Source organism: Lates calcarifer, linkage group LG21, assembly GCF_001640805.2.
Source record: "Lates calcarifer isolate ASB-BC8 linkage group LG21, TLL_Latcal_v3, whole genome shotgun sequence".
Classification (NCBI taxonomy): domain Eukaryota; kingdom Metazoa; phylum Chordata; class Actinopteri; family Centropomidae; genus Lates; species Lates calcarifer.
Window position 1 is genome coordinate 10,297,331 of NC_066853.1, and position 23,993 is coordinate 10,321,323.

Consider the following 23,993-nt stretch of genomic DNA (forward strand, 5'->3'; position numbering starts at 1 on the left):
ACAAAAATGTTTTTGATTTCATAACTGCTTACTCCTTTGACCCCTGTGTGCTGTAGATTCATCATTTTAAAATCCTTTTTGCTTCACATACAGCAGATATACCGACCCCTGCCAAGGAGTTCAATCAAATGTTTTTAGTCAGTTTCCTGTAATTGATTTCCCTTACCTCCAGTCATTTTGCATTCCTCCCACATTGACCCTTTGAAGGGATTTGCCTGCTGTCCTCTTGGATCTCTTTAAATCAATTGGGGACCCAGAGATCCTAATCCTATGGATGGCAATGAGATTTTGAGCCCATCATTGAATTTAACAGCCTCAGTCAAAAACTACAGCATACCCTTGACCTGTAGCATCTCTATTCCAAATATTTATTTCTGGTCACAATATACATTTTCACTCAAACACTTTTTAAATATTATGTCTTGTAGGTGAAAATCATAGTGTTGACTCTAACAACATTAACTTCTGATCTGCTTTTGTTAACTGTCCAGAAGATTGATTAATGTCAAATTCAGTCTAGTCAAAACATCAACAAATGTTGCTCCAGTGTTTCCAGTCAGCATGAACAGCTGGTTTCTGAGGATCATCAGTGTGAGTCAGGACATAAGACTGAAAGCAGCACAGAAGAAGAACCTGAATCAGCACTCAAGGACAGGCCTCTGTGCACATCAAGCTGTGCTGGCTGGAATATACATGAGAGCTTTAAACAGCATTTTTAAAAAGACACCTGACAGCCCAGTCTTCACGTGGTGGAATCCTGATAAATCAGCAGATAAGGCTTCCTTTTTCCTGAGTTCATATTCAAGGAGTTTTGGTGGTATTAGCCCAACTGGGAAAGGTATTCAGCTGGAACATCGCCACACCCCACGTGTTAATGGCGATGTTGATGGTGATGACGCCAAGAAAGTTCAGAATGAATCCAGCTCTGGCCTGGAGCAACCAGAGAAATAATACAGCATGAACAAAATTACACTTGGACCATTGTGCAGTGTTTTGTCAACACAATCAGAATAGGTCTTATGGTAATCCAATAATATTAATACTAATTTCTTGAGCTACTGAGCCATGTATATGCTGCATTTACTGCACAGTCTGCCTGAGCTCTGTCTCCATGATAATATTTATAATATTGTGTATATGCAAATACACAATAATAATCAGATATAAGGATTAATATAAGCTTCTTATCTAAAAATTGGATATCAGCCTTTATCCAAAACACTGCCTGTACGTCAACACACCCACTTTCAGGGTCTTTATCTTCTCTGAAAGGTCTTACCATGTCAATAACTTTAAGGTTGCCGTAGGAGAAGGCGATGGCATTGGGTGGAGTGGCCACCGGCAGCATGAAAGCCAGTGAGGCAGCAATGGTGCAGGGAAACATGACATACAGTGGGTGCATCTTAATGGCAGTGGCCTGGAAAAAAACAGGACATTCACACAGATGATGATCAGGCAGGTATAAATATCAAAAGGTCCCCAAGAGTTTTTAGTACTGCTGATAATTTCTCAAACTGAAATTCTTCTTGTCTGTGTGTGATGAAGATTAAAGCCGTTTTTTAGGACGGACATGGTTGTTTTATGCAGAGGATGTATGAGTACAAGTTAAAGACTGGGTTAGTATCTTGTTCTGTCTCACCATGGAGGCCAGTATTGGCAGAAAGAGAGTGGTGGTGGCGGTGTTGCTGGAACATTCGGTGAACATGGCCACCAGCAGAGACAGCAGGATGGAGATGGCAAAAGGAGGGATGCTCTGCAGCGGTATGAGACTTTTTCCCAGCCACACAGAGAGTCCAGATGTCTTTATGCAGAGCAGGGAAAACACACATCAGCATCCAAACATGTAAAGAAAGATTTATATTCCGAAAAATGTGGACTTGATCAATGGCAGTACCTCGCTTCCGTGGGCCAATGCGAAGCCTCCTCCCAGGAGCAAAAGGATGTTCCAAGGCATCTTCTCATGGACAATGTCCCAGTTGAGCAGCGCTGAAGGGGCTTCAGCTATTAGAACAAGGAGACACAGAAGAAGAAAGTTGAAATCTTAGGAGCTGACAGTTTATTTTCAGTTATTGGTTAGGACGGTCATAAATAATAATACGAATATATCTAACCTAACTGTAGAAAGCCTAGTTTTTATTGACTACAGATAAGATAGTGTGACTGTGTGATAGACTGTGACTACAAAAGACGGCCTGTGAAGATAAAAAGAAACATGATAGAGTGGTAAGCCATCAAAATCATATTAAAATGTGGATTCATACTTTTAAACATTTTTTTTCTTTTGTCCAAGGTGAGACATGGACTTTGGCACCTGAAAGTCTGCATCACACCTTTTAAACTCAGCGTGTGTTAATCATTGTGTCACTTCTCTGTGTACAAAACACTCTGCTTTTCCACTTTTTGAGAAGCAGCAAAGACCTTGTTGCTTATAGGCAGGAGCAGGACACGCTTAACTTAAGTTACAGAGGGAGGAAAAAAAATAATCGTTGATACAAAAGTAGTTTGTCTAAGTAACAGCACAGCATGTGTTGTTGTACAGGCTTGACCTTGGGGCTATCAGGCTACAACTCAGGAAGGAGTTTGGATAACGTTTATTAGAAAGCACTGAATCAGCACGATGAGTTGTCAGGGACTGTAAAAGTTATTGACTGTATCTTTGTCTGTTACAGAACACAGATAGGACATATGTGATTATAAAACTGCACTGCTATCTACATGTGACAGACTTGCCGACGAACATAAAATGTGATGCAACAATGAGTGAAAACTTCCCATTGTGATGTCCAGACTTGCACATGCACTTCTTGCTTGAACATATATAATGTTATTTCTCTTAAAACATGGTGATTTATTTATTTTTCCCCCTCACAATTTAATCAAGGTTGCTCAATGAATGTCAGAATAAAACATGAAAATACAGATGTTCCACTATAACAACTTAATCTCATATAAAACAGCCCAGAAACATTTTATGGTTGTCACATTGTTAAAATGCAATCCTAAAAATGGTGCATCGTTAGCATTTTTACACATTTTTATTGCACCTGTTGTATACACGAAATCAATAAGAACTTGTAAGCTGGCCTACCATCCCTGGACATCCCGGGAAAATTGGACGGGATACAGAAGAAGAGTGCAGACATTAATATGGCCACAGTGCCATCTGTAACATACCTGTTTAGAAACAACATTTAAAAAAAGATCAGTTTCATATATCTAATATTGGTTTCATTTTGATTTCTAATTATCAAATCAAACACCTGACACTGAATCTGCACTCACAACCAATATTTAGTGATTGATATAGCCTTAATAGTTGACCTGACCTAGACAGAGTCAAATTAAGGCCTCTTCACTGCAGAGTCATGGAAAGTGTAACAGTTATTGTACTCACGTCTTGTCTTTGTTGAAGAGCACAGTGGCCCAGCCGGGTATGAACCCAGGCTCCCTGGTAAACCACAGAAGAACCAGCAAAATGAAGACAGCCAGCACACAGCCCTCAGCGAACTTCATCCTGCCCAACTTTTTGTACTCATCTTTGATTACCTGGTAGGCCTGCCTGTCACCATCTTTCTTTGTTCCACATCCAAAGGACTGTTTAAAGCTGGAATAAGACGAGAAAATAAATTACTGTTTTCATGATGTGGATGCTTTGGTCATAATAACATATCAGAAAAGAGAATGAACCCTGTCCACGAAACTTACTTGAAGCCCAAAAACATAAACTGCAACCACAACCAAGACAGAGCGAGCATTAGCACCATGTTGGGGAATGAGAAGCCAAACCAACTTGCAAAGTTGATAACACCTCCATTTTCTGGGAAGAGTCTGTTGATGATAAAAAAAAATAAAACACTGTGATTACAACACAGTAGAAATCCAAACATATGACTGGACTCTCTTTAAGAGATGAGAAAGTTGGATAAAAATTATTTTGTTTTTTTTACAACCAGGATGTTATTTTTGTTGTTTAGGCTATCACTTACTATATCAGTAGTAAGTGATAAATCTACTTTTCATGGCTTTAAAATACAACTACATGAGTGTTAAAAGTAATTTTGAATTACACAAAGTTTTAGTAATCAACTTATCTGAACAACCTCTGTGGAAGTGACAAACACAAACGCATTAGTTACTCAGGCTGTTTTGAGCCACTGTGTGCAAATGCAGGTTGACAACAAAAAGCACAATTATAATGGTTTGTTTTGTGCTTTTATTTTCGTATGTGCATGTCATACTCATCAATCTGGCCCTTCATGATGACATTGGGTGTGGTTCCAGTGAGGGTGGCCGTCCCCCCGATGCTGGCAGCATAACAGACACTAAGGCTCATGCCTTTCGACAGCTTCAAATACTTCTGCTCTCTCCTCAGTCTTCTCTGCTCCGCCTCTGGAGTCCTCACATAAACCTCTGGAGGGACAAAGCTGAGACCTTCAGCAATGGAAAAAAACAACAGGTATTTACTGCTTAGTCTTCCAGGCTTACCACTGTCTGTAATTGTTTAACTTACCAGGGACTAGGTTCTGTAAAAGTTTAGTCTGATATTTCTTTGCAGAGGCAGCAGCTATTTTTTTGCTGACATTACAGGAAACTCAACCAAATCACTAGTGATCATTTGAAAAATAAAAATTGTATAAACAGAGCCAACATTCTTTGATTGGTTAAGATTTCTATCTGAAACCACTAAAACAATACATTTGGCTTGCACTTTTATTCCTCTGCTTCCATGTTCTGTTAAAGAATTTCGATCTTTTCTTATTCTTTTCTAAACCAGGCTGTTACTTAAAAGGCAAAGTGAGAAAACCTACTTGAAATAACATTGTTTTCTTTGATTTCCTTAATGTCTTTGGTGTCACCATCCTTATCTGCATCTGCAAAATACCATTAGAAAATTTTAAACAAACAAACAAAAAAAACCCACAACCAAATAATCTCCTCAACAAGAGAGAGTTTAAAAGAGGCCAAAAACAAAGACTGACACACACACACACACACACACCCATGTTGATGCTGCTGTCCTTTGCTTTGAGCTCACTTATCTCAAACGCCTGGTTTTCCTGACCATCCTTTGCAGCAGTCAGATCATACTCCCTCTCCTCAGCGCTGGCCTCTGTGTCACTCAACTGCTGCAGCACAGCATTTGCGATAGGCAGCATCATGGCTGTAGAGGCCGTGTTACTGATCCACATGGACAGAAAGGCTGTGGTGCCCATGAAACCGATCATCAAGCTGGAAAGGGCACAAAACAAGTGATTAGATAAGGTGAAGGTTGAAGAAAACATGGAAAGAGATTTGAGTCCATACGCTATATGGTAAAAAGCACATGGACATTCAAACATAATACCCATATTAAACAGGCATTCTACAAAGAATTAAGATTTCTACGCCCAAACCATTTAAAAAAAAGCCCCAGATCAAAAGTAGACAAAGATATGTGAACAGGTTCCCATACTTATGTGTACTGTAGCTGCAGTATGTTTCTGTATATTTATGTGTGTACAGAATACAATTTCTTACAGAGATGGCTTCACTCCTACAATAAGCAGAACTTGAAGAGCGATCCTCCTGTGTAGGTTCCAGTGCTCCACAGCAATGGCCACCAGCAAGCCACCAATAAAGAGCATGTTGGAGTCTTTCAGGTACTGAATACAAACCTGGGTAAAGACAGAAAAAAAAACTCATGTTGGAGGATAACTCTGATTCTGGCTAATCAAAATCTGTGAATACAATATACAATTGGAAATACCTCGCCTGACTCCATAATACCCATCATGGGGAACAGAATGACAGGCAGCAGCGCGGTCACAGCCAGAGGGATACACTCTGTGCACCAGTACAGCGCCATGAGGATTATCGCATAGCCACATTTTGCTTCCTGTAATGACAAACAAGAACTGTGTCACTTAACATCCTTAATGCGCACTCAACTACACACAACTGACCTGTTCCACCTGACTTCAGAAAGAGAGACACTCATCAAAGCCTGGGAGGGAACTACAACAGACCAGAGAGCTCAGTCAGCCTGGTTTACAATTCTCTGATAACTGTTGTAATCATTCGGAGTACATGCTTTTATAACTACAAGCTAAATTTTCTGAGGAAAATGTATGCATGCTTGCTGCTGAGATTTTGTCGTTGAAAGAATTGCAGTCAGCCGTTAAAAATAGCATAATAATTTTCTTAGAAATGCAAAGTAAACAACTGCTTTCTGCTGTACAGCTGTAACGATCAAGAGGTTTTTGCTAATTACCATCTAATTTAGTGCTAATGTTCTGTATAATGGCCCACTAATGGCTTGTTATTAAAGATGAACACCAAAACAGCTGTATGCAGCAGCTAGATTTCTGTCATGTTAAAGAAAATCTAAAAATAAGGAAAAGACTCTTTGTCATGTGTATGAAAAATCATACCTATTCAGATTGAAGTTAAAAGTGACAAAATGAAGGACAGAGACAATTTGTCATGGTCAAAGATTACATGGTACAAAGGGTCACTGACAGAGGACTTCCCTGGACATGTTACTGTTGAGAAGACAATGTAAAGCAATAAATAAAGCATTTCGGACTGACGTCTGATGATCCTTGTTGATTATCAAAGATTGCCTCTCATTTTGTTGCAATAGTATCACAAAGTTTGGCTACAGATTTGGATACAGTATGACCAGAACCATCTCTCTTTGTTTTTTTCTAATATACTTTGTGGATTTAGGAAATTAATTTAGAAACACCAGAAAGGGCAGAAATAGATTCTTCATTTGATTCAGCCTACCCAAAATCCATGTAAAGCCCTCCCTGGCACACCTCACTGCAACATAGGGGGTGTGTTTAAACCAACAAAGCAGTCGATTCACAAAATACTAAATAAAATCATTTCCTACTGAACCTCAACTCCTCTCCCTCTTTGATCATAACTGAGATAACCACAGAATCAGCCCCAAAAAACAAATCTTCATGTGCCCTATTCACATAACACCTCTCTAATATTTACCTGAACCACAAACACAATCTCTCCTACCACTTTCTTTACGTATCACCCATATTAACTTAAGAAACTGCTACTAAAATAGCAGCAAAATAATTGTCTTATAAGATTTCATTGTGTGTTCTTATTACATTACACATTAATATTACCATTAGTGATGAAAAGGTTACTATTTTGTCTTGATCACATAACTTTTAAGCTGTCTCCCTCTGTAATGAAAATTGCTGTTTGATATCATCTGCATGAGTTGAAGGCTGAGCACACTGAGTTAGTCCATTAGTGTTTTTGGCATCAGATCATCTTTGGCCGAAGGTGATCTTTGATGTTTGACCTGTTCTATGTTTTGGTAAAGGAAGGGAAAGACCTGTCATTTATTTTAAGTCAGTCTGATCAGCTACCAGATAGAAGTGTTAAACCTAACTTCTTTAGCAGCTGAGATGCAGCTTGTTATTCATCTGCCCAAGGAGATTAAAGGGTAATAAGAGGAGATTTGTGCTTTGAAAAAAAAAAAAATCTGCCATGTTATATTAAGCTAATTTAACTCAAAGAGTGATCATACTAGTGCACTAGTTTAGTTGATGCAATTCAGACTTTTAACTGCACATACCGTACATTATTTTGCATTTTGAAGCCACACTTTCTTTGTTTTGAAGGAATAAGAGCTATAGCAAAAGGTCTCATAATTTACATGACACCTCAATAACAACAATGCAGAACAGAAACACAGACTTAAACCTATACATATTCTGCAACATTTGAGGGCTTTAAGAATCATAATGGTGGCTTATACACATATTGTATAGCTTTGAATTAATTTACATCATGCAATTAGAGATGTCATCCTTATTCATTCACATGAGGGCTAAAATATGTCCACATTCACAGATGTTGATGGCCTTACCGGGGTTGGGATGATCAGCGGCAGAGGAAGAAGCAGGAGAGGTGTCAGAACTATCACAATGTAATTCCTATACCTCCACAGCCATGTAAGAAATCCAGCCATGATCCACAAGGTGTGATGGACATCCAAAGTATTGAAGAATCACAGAGAAAAAATAATTAGTGACCACAGAAACATTTCAAGTCACGGTTTATATACGGGTATATACTGAACAAAGATTAAAAATTAACTTTAGAGTGAGGGGACGGTGTGTAGAAGGTGTGTTTCCATGTGTGTATACAGGGGTAGATAAGGTAAGCAACCAGGAACAATAATCTACAGAAAAACTTATCATATTGATCTTGACGGTAAAGATGTGAGACACTTTGTCTGCATCAGGTGTTATTAAGAGGCTTATCACAGGGCTAACACATCTAGACAAAGACACTCACATTATTTCATACCTATGGGCATTTAATGCAGTAATGGGTAGATTAAAGTGAGATTAAATAAAATGAATTACTAATTGTCAAAGTGAGTAAGATACATTGGACCAAGTACCACTAAATAGCACTAATACTAAAGCGTTTTACTCCAAATGTCAGATAGAAACTACAAAGCGCCATAAGGTATTGTTGTCCAGGAGGAGCAGGAAAGGGCAATCTGTAAAAAACAAAGTTCCATTATGTAACAGGGTTAAAGACCTTGCACATAACTCATATGGGTGTAACTCATAAAAAAACAATGCAGTGATTACAAGGAAAGATCTCCCACAGTGGCTGAAATGCAGACAAACCAGCTCATCCTCCTACTGTGTGTGTTAGTATAGTGACAGGTTGAAGCATCATGGAAGAGTGTGTGATGATTGGTATCTTATCACTTGAGGCAACCCTCAACCCTCGAGTTTCTATTTAATAACTCTAAAGGTGAAAGTCCCTGACAGGGCACAAGGGAAAATACTTTCAAATTGAATAATAAAAGTACTTAATATTAGTTATTTATTTATATATATATATATATTTATATTTTGACTTACATTACATTTGTACATACTTCTCTTCAGAGACTCTAGAGACAATGTTTCAAAATGCTTGCAAAGATAATACCATAATTAATTTTTTTAACAACTTTTCTCAACAACGAACCAGATGGATGTCAAGACATGAACCCTGCTAAGGAATGGGGTAAAGTGTATACCTAGGGTTGGAGTAAGGATCAAAGAGTTTGATACGAATAAGGTTTGAAAAGTGAATTGTGAAAGCAGCTGTACACACCAGGCAAACATTTATGCCTGCTTAAACTTTCCTGATGAATCATTTTTCGGCACCACTTTAAACTTTGTCATTTTGTGAATAAACTGAATCAATGGAAATTGAGATAAATTCCTTTTTTGCCTTTAGAGTGGTTTTGTATTGAGCTATAAAGTATTTTCCACTTTCTTAACAGCCAAAGTGATACTTCAAGAAGCCCTACATCATAAAGGTGAACTCTAAATGGAATATAGTTAAGTTAAATGGATTCAACTGTGCAACATGCCATTCCTTTGTTATTCATATTTAGACATCAGAAGGTGTGAAACGTGTGAAAGGTCATCCAAGGACAGCACATTGTGTTTGTGTTAGTTACAAAAGTACACCCTTTTCAAACAGCAGATAAATTATATGAAAAAAAAACATTTTCGTCTGATAAAGTAAGGAATGCCATGTGAATGAGATAATCACTAAAGACACAACAGAGTAGATTTATTCTGTCTCTGCTGTCCTTCCTGTAGTGCCCTCCTTACTACAAGCCACTTGTCTGGACCAACAAACTTACTGCTAAATTGTTAAGCATTTCCTGATGTCAAAAATCTTTTGTGATGATCATAATATTGTATTTTGGTTCATGTGTAATTCTCTAGTGCATCCCTCACAGGCTATTTGTACAGGATGTATACACAGTCAAGATATACTGAATGCACATTGTTTTAAATATCTTAAATGTTGTACCATGCAAACAAAGGAAACTGCAACTCACACATTGCCTATGATGCGGCAAGGTTTTTTTCTACACAGATTCCTTAAAATAAAAAGAAAGTATTTGGCATCTAACTGAAGGATGAGACACAGAAGGAAACTGAATTTCCAAATGTGGTAATTAACTGCAGCATGCAAAACAGAGCTCCTTGCCAAGCATCACAAATTACGGAAACTGTTTTCATTTTCATTATTTCTGGCAAATGGACCTGGGTAGTAGTGGGGTGTGTTCAGTGCAGCACTTCAAGTGATTGACTTCAGCAGTGAGAACTGACAAAAGGCTTAATTAAATCTCATATATAAATAACAAATAATCAGTTAAGACTTATGGAACTAGTTTGCTGTAGTCAGCCAGATCTACTTAAGATGACTTTTTAATTTAACATTTTAATTAAAACACCTCATCATTACAATTAGTCACGGGTTATTGATGGAGAACATTATTAAGGTTACAGTTTCAAAATACTCATGGCCTTAACTGTCAAAGCAAAAAACATAACAGAGCTTCCTCACAGTGTGTACAGTGGGATTGTGCTCTCTTCTTTTAAAGCTTCATTTTTTTCCTCTGTGATGAGACTTACCAAAAAAGCTCTGATTTTGTCTCATCCATCCACAGGACATTCTCCCAGAGGCATTGTGTAATGTCAACATGCTTGCTGTTTCAAAAGTGGGGTCTGCCCGGGTCATCTCCTGTGGAGTCCACTTTCATTCAGAAAGCAACATACGGTGCGACTGGACACTGTTGTACCCTGATTTTGGGGGTCAACTTGTATCTGTTATAAAGTTTTCCTCTGCTCTGTATCTACCATTCAGACTACACTGTTCAATCTGTGCTCAGTTCTCTTCTTGCGACCGTGTCTAGGGACCCTCTGACCTTAAACTTTTTAATTATGTTAGCATCTTGGACACAGGAACATCAAGCTCCTGGGACATGGTTTTGTAGCCTTTAACTTGACCTTGCTCCTCATATTAATTTCTTTTCTTTCTCTTGCCCATGTTCAGGGTGGTGCAAGTAGTGATACTGAACAGCACAGTGAGGACTTTGCTAATTTAAACAGGCTGAATGACTAATTAGAAAATTGAGGACACCTGTGATATTGATTGAAGACAAAAGTCTGCTTGAAATATCACTACAATCCCAGTTACCTATCACCATTCCTAAAGGGTATTAATCATTCTGCCCAGGTCATTTCAGAAGATTTTTGTAGTTCATCTAATTTCACAGGTTCTTTGTTTTATTCTGTGGCAAACTAAAGGCATGCAGGTGTGCATGACACTTCGTAAGATTTGAGCTTTCTTTCAGTGAGGTGTGAGGGTCCCAACACTTTTAGCCAACTCTGAATATAAAACTAGTCTCAGCAAAAAAATAAAACACACTGAAGTGTAGTTCACCTCTTCGCCCAGATGGCGTTGCTGAGTCCACGCTTTATTGTGCTCCAGTATCGCTTCCTTCATTTAGCTGAGCTGGTAGATAAGTTACTGTCAAGCCCAGGTTATGTTGACCACAGACCACCAGAAACGCCGCCAGCGTAAACAAACTAGCCTTAGCATGATTAGCTTGTTAGTCAAACGACTACGCCGCCACGGAAAGGAATAGAAAACAGGTTAATGTTTCGCTTGAGGCTGGATTTAACGTTAACACAGTTAATGTTTACAGTTGAACCAGTTCGACATGGACGAGTCCGACACCGCAGCGATACTACCAGGCGAGGTTCTCAACGCCACATCAGCGGACGACCAAATGTCGGACTCGGTCGACCACAAAGACGAGGCTGGTGTGCCGAGCACTAGCTTTGTGCGACCACCGTGTACATGCCCGCTGCCGGTTTCGGTGGAGCCGGTGTTGTTCCTCTCCATGTTCTCTCTGGCCCTGCAGGCGCCTCTGTCCACTCAGTACCTGTGGGACCGCATCAGCGAGGACCTGGGCTACAACGGCTCCAAGAGGTCAGAGTGCACCAACGGCTCCCTGCCCCCTCACCCTCTTCAGAAGGTAGAACGTCTGTTTGTTAATTACCGTTAAATACTCAACCGTCACATTCATACGTCAGCATGACTCCCAGTGCAACCAGTGTGCTGCTGTTGACAACATATGTGTCTGGATGTGGTGAAAAGCAGTAAATTCGCCCCTTTTTTGTTTTCACTTCATAGTGTCATGTTAATGGTTATGTCAGTTAGTGAGTTACGCAGGTAGTTACATAAGGACCAAGTGTGGCTCATTAACTATAGGGGAGATGTAAAAAGGCCTTATTGTAGTAACTGAACTTATCTCTGGATTTACAATAGCTGTAGATAAAATAATATTAAAACTGAAACAGATTTCAGTCTGAAGTCAGGGAATCACAATTACAACTCTACAAACGTGGGGACAAAAGGTTGTTTTTCTTAGTCCCCACACAGATCTAATCAGTCTTAGATCTAATCAATCTAGGAGTACATTTTTAAGTTACCATCCAATTCCCTTAACTGTTTTGACAAAGAGGAACAGTGGTCATAAGCTGAAAGTAAGTGACAGGGATTTGATGAACATGCACAATTTAAATAGGAACACTGATTTAGAGCGAGTAGTAGTGGTTAGATATGTCGGACAGTCTGATAATTAGGCAATTGGATGGGCAATATTACACAGAGGATGCAAGGTTGTTATGTTTTTTTGTTTTTTTTTCCTCAGGAGGTGGAAACGTTAACGGCCCACTGGAACCTGTACATCAGCCTGGGGGGCTTCTCTGTAGGCCTGTTGGTGGTGCCTCTCCTGGGCTCATGGAGCGACCTCGCAGGTCGCAGGCCAGTCCTCATCCTCCCCAACCTCGGCCTGGCACTGCAGGCAGTGGTTTACCTGGTGGTGATGTACCTGAAGTTGCCTGTGGTCTACTTTCTCGTGGGCAGATTGCTCAGTGGCCTTTCAGGTGATTTCAATGCCATCTTGGCAGGCTGCTTTGCATACGTGGCAGACATCAGTGACCGAAAGTCCCGTACCTTCCAGGGTGGCAGTGCTGGAGGCCTGTCTGGGACTGTCTGGGATGCTGGCCAGCATTATCGGGGGGCAGTGGCGGCGGGCGCAAGGGTAAGAAATATGTGCACAGTCATAGTATTGAGAGCACTATCATTCACACCAGCGCACAAAATCAGAATCTCTATCATAATACACATTATACACTCATGCCTGTTTTTAGATACATCAACCCGTTCTGGCTGGTCCTGGCCACCAACCTGGTTTCAGCTCTGTACGCTTACGTGTTTGTCCGTGAGTCTGTCCAGCCAGACCCAAGTGCGAAGCTCTTCACCACTCGCCACCACAAGGCTGTCTGGCACCTCTACTCAACAGGAGGCAGTAGTAGCGAGGGTGGTGGACGATTTCACAGATGCAAGCTGTGGCTTTACACGCTGTGCTTCTTTCTGGTGGTGACTGTACACTTCGGCAGCAGGGAGCTGTATGTGTTGTATGAGCTAAGCTCACCGCTGTGCTGGGGGCCGGCCCTCATTGGCTACGGATCAGCAGCTCAGCACCTGGCCTACCTGAGCAGTCTGCTAGGGCTGAGGATCATGCAGCACTGCCTGGAGGACTCCTGGGTGGCTCTTGTGGGTCTTGTCTCCAATATTATCGGGCTGTTGGTCGTTTCTGTGGCCAACACCACACAACTCATGTTCACAGGTGAGAGGCTCTGGAGTGAGTCAATGCTCTCCAGCCCTGGCTTTCTATGATAAAGGTTTTCTATTCATAGACAGTATATTCTTTGTAAGGCATGATGATATATACATTTTCCTGGAATTATCCCTTGCAGTAAAAGTACAGACTACACAAAATATCCATTCAATGACATTACACAGACAGACACAGACTGAATATGCCCTTTTTACTTTTATTATCCTTAGTTATCAGCGTCCCCAGCTCCAGCAAAAGGTTTGTCCACAGGTGTAAATGATCTCATGCTATCAGCCAAATGCTGTCATCAGTACAGCCCAGCATGTGACAGACTGAACAAGCTGGCAGGCTGAGCACCTTGGCAACTAAGTGTCCTCCACTGCCCCCTCTTCCTGCCAGGTTTTGTAAAGAAATTTCTCTGCTAAGAACCCATGGGAACAATTAATGTCATCCACAATGGACTAGCCACACAGTAATGTACAATCCATCTCATAACAGAATGAGAACAAATACTGTACTCACAAATATACAGAGGTGAAAAAGCAGTGGTCATCATCTTTTTCACTGTTGGACAATGAAATTTCTTTGAGAAATGTAGAATGAAGGGGATCTTGTACAGGCTGGATGACAAAAGTCTAACAGTTTTATTGACTGACTCTTGTTTATTTCAGTGATATTGAACAATTAACTTTTGCATCAAGAGTGAAAACTTGTTCATTTGTCTGCTGCCAGGTTATGGTCTGTGTTTCCTCTTCATGGCTTCGACTCCTGTGCTCAGGTCGAAGCTGTCAAAGCTGGTGGACCCATCAGAGCAAGGTCAGTCACTGATCATGTAGGAAAGACTCCACATGTTTAACACTGATTGTTTTTAACACAGCAAACTGTGCAATGATTTAAGGATGTGAGGACTGCATTAGAACAGAGCTAGCTCAGTGTGTCAGCTGTGTATTGTGTGAATTAGTGATGCAACGGTGCATTTTAATTTGAAGCACACATCCCTTTGTCACAAGGGACAGCTTCTGTCCCGCAGGTTGTGTACATAATTGCGTGTTTCCTCCAGGTGCCCTGTTTGCTTCTGTTGCCTGTGTGGAGAGCTTATGTTTCCTGGCAGGAAGTGGTGTCTTCAACTCGCTCTACCCGGCCACCCTGCACTTCATGAAGGGCTTTCCTTTCCATTTTTGCCGCCATCATCCTCCTCATCCCCGCTGGAATAATTGGGTGAGCCTGCTCTTGTCTCATTGACTCTCTTTTCCTTCTTTTTAATGATGCTTCTAATTATAAAAGCAAGAAATTCTCAACAAATGAAATGAGAAAATCTAAATCCACCCCTTTTTAAAACCTCTTTCCAGGACTCTGCAGTGTTTAGACCAGAGGAGAGACCACGGAGACTCAACAGCATCCTGACCTGAAGAAATGCAGAGGTCAGGGCCACGTTGCAGAGTTAAAGTTCATCCTGGAGTCAGTGTGTGTGTGTGTGAGGTGAGCAGCTCTGACACAGAGACATCCGTCATGTCCGCCTGTGATGCTGGGAGAGACTTTTGAGAGATCAGACTTTTCCAGCAAGTCACACCAGAATGATCAAGACCAAAGGATGAAGAATCACCCTCCTGACTGACATTACTGAAAAGCCTCTTTCATCTTCATAAATAGATACTGGACACTGGAACTTTGTTAAATCTTTGCAGGCCAAAACATTCACCCCTATTTAGTTATTTTTATCAGGGCAACAAGATTCTGTATGTGCTTTCATTTTGTGATTTAATACGATCACAAAATGAAAGCACAAGTCAAAGAATGTGCCTTACAGTTCCATTTTTAATTTGTTAATTGGTTAATGTCAGTAGCTCTAATGGTACACAATAGTGTGAGGTGCTCACCATAAGAGGTCCTCAGTTGTTCAATAACATGAAGCATGAGTGCAACATAATGTGTCTGTAGAGGTTAATTTATTCCTAGCAACATTTCAAATCACCTGACACAGGTGAGATTCCTAATTACAGCTGTAGTCAGTAAGTTGCTGCAAATTCAAATTGGAGACCTTACCTATGTCAGCTAATGCAGAGTGCGATATATAAGATCAGCCTTATTTCAACCTCCACATCATTTTCCTGTGTGTTCACACTCCCTGTGGTGAAAAGTAATGAAGTAAATGAACTCAAGAACTGTACTTAAGTATGATTTTGAGGACTCATACTTTAGAATAGTCTTTATTGTCACTGTTCCAAAACAATGAAATACTATTACTTGTTTATTTTGTTGTTGTCTGTTTGTTGTACTTTTTATTCCACTTCTTTTATTTGAAAACTAGTTACCAGTAGATTTGGATTAATAATACAATATATAATCAACAAATAAGTGATGATGTATTATTATAGGTTAAGATAAGACAAAATAAGACTTTCCTTGATCCCTGAGGGACAAATTCACAAGAGACTCAGTAGTCTCATCAACTACCTGTCTTAAGTGGTTAAACTGAGCCCAGTGATGTTCACATTAATCCATTGATTTTTTTCCAATAATATAAACATCCATTAGTCTGAAATGGATTGCTTGGTACTTAAAGTATTGATGCTAATACTCTGTGCTGGGGTACTGGTACTTTTACTAAAAAATCTGAGTACTCGTACACTGTCTGTGGAGAGTCAGCCATATAGAGGGCTATCCCAGACCTGAAGTGATAGAAGAGGTCCATAAAACTCTCAAAGAGTCAGTACCAAAGATCCATGTTGTCCTGTGAGTTAATGCATCATCTGTGCCAGACATGTCCGGACCAAACTATCAGTACTCCACAGCAGAGAGAGCAGGACTGTAGCAGCAGCAGGGGGATTATTGAGTTACACCTTTACCCTCCACCCCTCCCTCATTTTTCCATGAAGCAGGTTGCACAGTCAAGAGCCCCCCCCTCCCCACCACCACAAACAACACTGGATAGCCCCAGAGCACAGAGCCACAGCTGACACACACACATGGGTCACGTTCTAGCTGCACATTGAGGGAACAAGATCTGCAAAATCAGCTCTAAAATGCACAGAGGGAAGTTAAGAGGTTAAGTGAAGTAATAACTGAATTACTGTGAGGTGATCGGTATAAAGATCATTTTTGACACAGAGCAGCAGCAGGTTGGATCATGTGGTCAAAGTACTGTGTGACAGAACGGACAAATAAAACGGTCTGTTCTTCATCTTAATAACTTGTGCAATATTAATAAGTTGGAATCAGTTTATTTATTGAAAATTATAAAGATCATGGATAAATTTGTTAAATGAACCTCAAATGAAGAATTTCAAGTTTTCAGTTTTTTATTGTGTTTCAAATAAAGGGACCAAATTCTGTTTGTTTCACACTGAGAACATTAAAAAAACATGATAAAAAAATCGAATCCTGTGCTGTCAATGTCAGTTAGACTGAGCAGTGTTAAAAAATGCTACAAGGTGGACACTGGAGGCAAACAATATTAAGGCAAGATCAGATAAAATCCCTGCACAACAGCAGTTGCATTCAGGCTATAGTAAGTTAGTTTTATAGAACAGTATGTGACCAACAAGTCTTGATGACTGCTTTGGTTCATTTGCAGACTTTTTTTTTTTTTTGCACAGGTGGTGTAAAGGTATATATTTGCAGCTGATCCTATATATTTACACAAGCCTTGGCATATCATATTGCTGGATTTCGTTTTGTTTCCACTAGACTGCATCTATTAAATACACAGAAAGGAATGAGGAGGACATTTCAATTAGCGGACATATAGCCACTGAGTTAACACTGGTGAATAAAACCTCACGTCGACAGTATTAAATCAGAGTTTAATGTATTGCACTGTTGCTGTGGCAGTCAACAAGACACTGTTAAACAATTTGAATCATCATCATTTTCAAGGAGCTACCAGTGTCACAACCTCCCTCACCCATGACCTCTAGTTTCCCCCATTGTTTCCTGTCTCTGAGTTTTCTCCTCTGTGCCTGCCTCTGCTGTCTGTCCCTCCTAATCTGTGCTCTAACCACTGGCTTAACATTAAAACCCATTATTCATCTCATCTGCTGGTGTCTCAGAGTTTCTGCACAGGGGTCCTGGACTAGTTCTAGCATTTCATAACAACCAGTGCATTTTAGAGTACTGTCAGTTAATGTACGTGAGAGAGTGAAGATTTTATCCACTTTTACCAATGGAAGAAAACATTTAATACTAGGTGTGTGTTTTTTGTTGCCTGTACACTCCTTAAATCTGTATTTGGTTTAATTAAGGGTGCAGTTATACAGTATGTTGCTTGTTTATGTCTGTACAAAATTATTCCCACCGTGGATACTCTCATCATGACATCAGGTCAGTAAAATCAGTAAAATGTGACCTGCTCTGGTCCTCTGAATGTTCAGCATATGAGTTGATTGCCTATAACTTTTATGAAGACTTAAGTGTTAGCAGATGCCTCAGAAATCGATGATTTTGCTGGGCACCAGTTGTGGCTGATCTATCACAGTTATGTTCCTGAGAGACAGAAGGCGTATACTGTACCTGATTACACATATACAACAGTATGAGGATACTAACATTAAAGGCTTAGAGTTTATTATATACAATCTGAACTTCCTTTTTTAAAATTCAGTTTATTGTTTCCAATATATTAGCTCTAATCGTATTAGGTCTTTATGTGAGCATGTAATCTAAACATAATCAAATTCACTTCACATGCGTTTAGGTAGAGCAGGGGAAGCTGCCGGCCAGTTCACTGTAGGCCTTGTGGAATTTGGCATCATTGAAAGTTATCATAACTGAGTTCAAACTCTGTTTACGTCAGTTTATTTCTTTTTCTGCTCTTTGCAGGTGTCTGGGCCATCGATTTGGTCTCGGTGTCCTTTCAGAAAGCGAAGGATCTTCTCGATCGTGGCCTCCTGGTATTCATGGGACCATCTGTGTCAAGAAAAAAGAAAAATCATGAAAGAAATATGAAGCTTTGAAATATTAATAATGTTTGCATGAGGAGAGACTGTTCAGCCATCACACAAGCACAAACAAACCATTACATCAGACGTGTTAAACCCACTGAGACAGATTTCCCTCACATTGCTGTGTGGTGAACACCAAAATGTACTGTCCTAGTTACACAGAGAGTGCAGAGTGTTTCAGTTACTCACTTAATGCCATTGAAATTGAGAATTGCTCTCATATCCTCTGGCAGAGACATGGGATCTGGCCACATGAAGTTATCTGTGACAGGAACTATGTTCTTCTTACCAGCCAGGGCCGTGACTATTTCCTGCAAGATAAAGAATCATTTCTTTGAGTCTGTGAGATTCTAAAGTATGATGACATGTAAAAGCACAAATGACCAGTATCTATGTATTTTAGTTAGTTTGGATTATTTTGTGTATGTGGCATTCACTGCAAATTCGAACAAACAGCTCAGCTAGGGAATCATGAACGTGAACAAACTGATAAGCACTTTTAATTCCCAGGCATTCTGCAGAGGATAAAGGCTGGTAACATTTTCAGATTTTGTTGCACGGGACAATAACACACAATTTGCAATGCTTAAAGTAGCTAGTAGTACATAACTGAATGTGTAATCTGGAGAGAGTGATCTAAAAGGGACATGTGGCTAACAAAGGGGAAATGCAAAACTATACCACTAGGTTCATTTGCCATAATTAGAAATGTTACAGCATTGCTCATCACACCACTAAACTTTCCACTTCTTCTCGTAGCACATTCATATTTGATTTGAATTAAGAGAGTCGTGATATATTTTATTAAATTCAGCTGTCATAAAGTGATAAGGTTAAATGGTTATAGGAGGTATTCTAGGGTCAAAAAAAGAACACGTCATTCATGCGATTAGCCCCAGTCCCCAAATCAAAGCACTGGAAATTTTAAGACAAATGAATGTGCAGTCCAGTTTGAACGCTATATTCACCCTCATCAAATCTGATGTGATTAGTCCAGCTAACTGGTGCTCACCTGTTGTATCAACATCAAACAGTGAGCTGTAATGAGACCCAACATTTCAACATGAAGTCCTTTACATTTACAAGAGTGAGAAGCTCCTGACCTTATGCACCCAGTCCTTCATGGCAGTGTCACCCATGCACTTGTCGAGTGCGTTGGCGGACAGGACCAGGATGAAGTTACGCGCCCGCTGTACGCTCTGAATCAGCTTGTCCTCGAATTTGCCGGCCTCCAGCTTCTCCACATCTATGAAGACGCTGTATCCTCGAACCTGCAGGTGCACCTTCAGAAGGCTTTGGCCAAGGACAGGAAGTGAAAAACGTTTAAATACAGATGAATAAAGACAGATATTTTTACCTTAGGCTTTAGCATATGACTGCTGTTTCTTCCCTGGCTTTCATTTAACCCACTCTCCCACCTCTTCATCCACTAATCCTGCTTCAGTTCTTACCTGGCCAGTTGGGAACCGGTTGTCCGGCGGTAGCTTATGAACACATCAGGCCCCGCGGGCTGGGCATCTGTGTGGCAGGGTTTTAAAGGCCTGCGGCTCGCAGACAGTATCTTGGCTCTGTGGACTCCGTTGTCGATGTGGCAGTCATGCTGGAGCTGCTGATCAGTCAGGCTCTGGACATTGTTGCGATCCACCCCCGACTGGACCAGGCCGTAGGTGTACTGACGGAAACGAGGATCCACCTCAACTAACCAGTCGGCTATGTTGTTGGGGTCGCACGTGGAGTAGTTGGCGTATGTTTTCAACACGCGCAGATCTCTCAGAAACCTGGAGAGTTGGATTGAAACGGTGAGTTAGACAGGGTTTGCCTTTGCTCAGATCCTCATGTTAAAGGGTTTTTACTACTTGCCTTTTTCGGGTGAGGCCTGCAGTCATGCCCAGGTCACTGCTCAGATCCTGGTCTGTGATGTTCAGCAGGAGGTCTCCATCCACCTGCAGCTCCTGTACAACAATATAGTTAGAAATATGGCAAATATGACACATGGAGGAGTATCCCTATGCCCCCATGTAGCACTGACTCCCCCTGTTACTCTACCCACCTGGAAACGGTCACAAAAGGCACTGAAGCCAATCTGCTGCAGCCACGTCTGCACTTCACAGGTTTTCCAGTTGGGAACACATGACAGGATACGCTTTGGCACTTCCTCTCCCATCATGCTCAGCGCCCTCTTGGCAAGGGCACAGGCTGTACCATTACTGGAGTACATGACGATTCTCTTTAGACTCTGCACTGCTCCGATCTCTTGAAATATCTTGAAAGAGAGGACAAATTAAAACTCAGTCACAACACAGCTACCAAACAGTTTTACCTAAAATTTTGGGCTCTGTGGAAAGTACACAGTGATTGTACCTTGGTGTTGCGCTGACGAGACTTGATGCTGGTCTCAACACAAAGGTAAAAGGCCGCAATGCACTTTCCCTCCAGTCTTGTGCCATCCAGTAATGGCAGGAGATGCTGGAGATCAGCTGCTGTCTTGCCCTGCATGCAGTCTGCACTGTCTAGTAAACTGCGGGCAAAGTCGTCCGGATCCAAAGATGCGATGAATCGGCTCCACCAGCTCCAAGGTCCCAGATTTTACCACCTCTTTCTCGATTTCTTTGTTCGCAGCTAACACAGTCACAGCCAGGCATGCGTGGAAGCGAATGAGTTCATCCTCTTTGGAAAAAGCCAGTGGGAAAAGCCACTCGGCCGCCTGTTTCTCTATCATCGATCGCTGGCAGCGGTGGCCTCCGTACATGGCACAGTTAGCCAGGGCCACGGCGCAGTGCCTCAGCACAGTGGGATCCGTCCCCCGGCACCAGAAGAGGAGGGCATCTAGGGCACCGTTGGAGATGAGGTGTACGGATGTCTCCTCGGTGTGTTTGAACATGTGCTCCAGGATCCCAGAGACACTGCGAGCCAGCTGGGCGTCCTCTTGCTGTCGGGTCAGGTTGAGAATGACCCCAAGACCCATACGAGCCACATAATCTCTGCCGACACAAAAGTAAATGTAATGACAAAGTGTGACTCACACAATATTGTAGGTGACAGCCATCTATTATTAAACGGAACAAATTATCAGCAAGTGCAAAAACAGTCCGTGAACTGATTTGGCAGCAGAACATTTTGACAATTCAAGATCATTGAAGTCATTTATCAAAGCAAAATGTCAAACATTTATAGATGCAAGTTTCTCCAGTCTGAGCATTTGCCTGCTTTTTTCTGTTTTATGTCACTGTTAACTATTTTTTTTTTTTTGTTTTGGACTGTTGATTAGACAAAACTAACAATTTCAAGGCATCACTTTCTACTTTTTCTCTGACATGTTATTAAGATTCATTGAAAACTAAAAAATCACCTGTTGAGAATTAAAATGAGCTCTAAAATCAACAAAAATAAACAATACCACCTTTGACATTTACAATCTGATGAAACAACCTTCCAATAATCTTGGTATAAGATGTTTCAGTTACTTTGCCCTTGGAAGATCCTATGGAGCATCACCTGGTATTTTATTATATTATAAAGTGTTTGTATAGTTCTGTTTATTCAAATAAAACACCGGTCTGACTCAATCTCTACAGAAACTGAACAATAAAAGTATTCAACGAGATTTTTTAAGGTGTTCACATTATTTTGTCCACCCTTGTACACACTGTACCTGTTCTCTGAGATCAGTATCTGCTCCAGCAGTTTTGCAGACTCATACGTGATCTCCACGGCAGGTGTCTGTTGGAGCTGTAGCAGCAGCTCCAGGCCCCCGTCCAGCCGGATCCTGTTGCAGATCTCCTCGGCCACTTGACGGCCCACGGTGGGCAAAACCCAGGCCTCCTCCACCAGCTGAAAGATCTCCGCGATGGCCCTCCGGGTCTCGTCCGAGTGCGAGGTATCTTTGGCCGATTTCAGCCTCCTGATGGCGGAGCGCAGGGCGGGGAGCGAGGTGTCCAAGACTGCCTGGACGTCGGCATTGATGCCCGGGGAGACCGCCCTTGGGTCGGTCCCGGATCCGCTCCTTCCTCTCTGTAGCCGGCTGACATAATCCGGGACCGTGAGTCTGTCCGAGCTGAACATGATGGAGAAATGTCGATAGAGCCTCCACAGGAAGAGCGTCAGAGAAAAGATCATCTACCGGCAGCAGCGAGTGTGATCAGAGTCTGTGGCCTTCAACGTGTTTGTTTACAAAGGCCTCTCAGTTATACCCAGTCTGTTGTCCAGTCCTGTAAACACAGCCTACTCCCACAGATGCGTCAACCAAGGCATCAATTGTAAATTAAAAGTGACAGCTCTCGCTGAATTGCATCACCTCTCTCTGGCTGTCACTCCTGGCAGTAAGCCCATAAAGACTCATAAGCAGATCCTGAGCAGGTCAGAGGATGTTTACGCAGAGTCCTGCCTCCACAGCTACTGATTTATCTCTTTTTCCTCCCAGCAGCTAACAGCTGACTTCAGATCAGTTTGAAGGAGCGTCCTTAAAGAGGCAAAATCCCAGCAAAGCCAAATCCTACTCGTTTCTCGAAGGAAAAAATAAACTATTGTTGTCTGTTTCTTCTCTTGCATTCATAGAGGGTCCTGCAGACAAAGAGACCCTGTTCATCTCATACAGTTTTTTTCCTTCCACGGCATCCAACGCACTGTTTCCAGCTACAGTATAAAATGTGGCACCGCTCTCCGAACAGCAGCAGCACCTGACTTCTCCTTTCCTCTGGTCAGCATCCACAGGCTTCTGAGGGTCTGCACCGCCCACCGGCTCTGAACACTGCCCGGCGATGTGCAAGGAAGGAAGGAAGGAAGGCAGCACCCCCCCTCCTCTTCCTCCTTCTCTTCCTCCTCCTCTTTCCTGCATCACAGCCCGATCAGAGCATGCTCATCATGACCGGGGGACGTAAACACCACCGGCCCCCTGCTGGAGGAACTGGAGAACAACATCTTCTTTGTTTCTTAAAATGTGCTCTGTGTGAAGGCTTTGAGTTTGTATTATTAATCTGTTATGGGAGTCTAATTTGCCTGCGTTAAGAATTGTGTTAAATAGTTAAAACGATACAGACTATATTTTAAGTGTCAGATTGTAATGCTTCCTGGAATAATGGATAAAAAGGAGAAATGAATGTGTACAATACTGAGAATAAAATGATTACATGAAAGAGACAAAGTGTGGATAAATGGGACAATGGACAAATCTAGCAAATTGAAAGCACTGAGAAAACACTCAGCAATACCCAAAGCAACACTGATTATTTTGAAGCAGATATATAAATGACTTTGATAGGATGCATAAAGTGAAATCACACATGTATAAGTACACAAAATATCTTTATTTTCTTTCCTGATGTATTAATGTAAATACGCACTGGGCTTTACTGTATCAAAGACACTTCTTTGTGATTCTACAGCTACTTTTTTACGATTACAGTTTGCACTCTTACACTTAAAACTGTTAAAAAATGATGACTTTGGTTTAGGAAACCTGTATGGTTATACTTAATGAAGTAAATGTGTGACAATGAAGCATAAAGATATTATTTTTGCTCAAGTAAAAGCACTAAAAT

General features: G+C 41.2%; 3 protein-coding genes across 5 annotated transcripts; 1 reads left to right on the forward strand and 2 right to left on the reverse strand.

Moving 5' to 3' along the window:
- Positions 1-347: 347 nt before the first annotated feature.
- On the reverse strand, positions 348-11,547 carry LOC108890375 (solute carrier family 13 member 2). Of its 3 annotated transcripts, none has more exons than XM_018687242.2 (14): positions 11,269-11,547; positions 7,883-7,949; positions 5,747-5,875; positions 5,518-5,654; positions 5,000-5,229; positions 4,809-4,871; positions 4,239-4,431; positions 3,706-3,828; positions 3,395-3,604; positions 3,089-3,174; positions 1,895-2,001; positions 1,640-1,801; positions 1,280-1,417; positions 348-930 (listed from the first exon to the last, which is right to left on the reverse strand). In XM_018687242.2, the coding sequence occupies exons 3-14, from the start codon at positions 5,843-5,845 to the stop codon at positions 802-804; spliced, it is 1,677 nt and encodes a 558-aa protein (XP_018542758.1). In that variant the 5' UTR covers positions 5,846-5,875; positions 7,883-7,949; positions 11,269-11,547; the 3' UTR covers positions 348-801. The 3 variants fall into 3 exon arrangements, with proteins under 3 accessions (XP_018542758.1, XP_018542759.1, XP_018542755.1); XM_018687243.2 differs by having other exon boundaries at positions 7,883-7,955; XM_018687239.2 differs by lacking the exon at positions 11,269-11,547 and adding an exon at positions 10,458-11,041 and having other exon boundaries at positions 7,883-7,955.
- slc46a1 (solute carrier family 46 member 1) lies at positions 11,050-17,549 on the forward strand. Its single transcript, XM_018687245.2, is given in 9 exon segments — positions 11,050-11,140; positions 11,534-11,866; positions 12,545-12,853; positions 12,855-12,937; positions 13,047-13,525; positions 14,249-14,332; positions 14,577-14,689; positions 14,691-14,734; positions 14,866-17,549. Coding segments are annotated over 9 exon segments (1,506 nt in total). The 5' UTR covers positions 11,050-11,134; the 3' UTR covers positions 14,921-17,549.
- sarm1 (sterile alpha and TIR motif containing 1) lies at positions 17,301-23,557 on the reverse strand. Its single transcript, XM_018687236.2, is given in 9 exon segments — positions 17,301-18,421; positions 18,646-18,767; positions 19,560-19,749; positions 19,908-20,234; positions 20,317-20,408; positions 20,507-20,719; positions 20,818-21,012; positions 21,014-21,437; positions 22,109-23,557. Coding segments are annotated over 9 exon segments (2,139 nt in total). The 5' UTR covers positions 22,573-23,557; the 3' UTR covers positions 17,301-18,309.
- Positions 23,558-23,993: the final 436 nt, after the last annotated feature.

What these genes read in the sequence shown, in the direction of transcription:
- LOC108890375 (XM_018687239.2), bottom strand. Translation starts at nt 10,486, where the DNA reads ATGGATGAGACAAAATCAGAGCTTTTTTG. An exon ending in ACAAAATCAGAGCTTTTTTG is followed by an intron (nt 7,956 to 10,457) that starts GTAAGTCTCATC and finishes ATGGCTGTGGAG; the next exon opens with GTATAGGAATTACATTGTGA. An exon ending in TTTATGTTTTTGGGCTTCAA is followed by an intron (nt 3,605 to 3,705) that starts GTAAGTTTCGTG and finishes GTCTTATTCCAG; the next exon opens with CTTTAAACAGTCCTTTGGAT.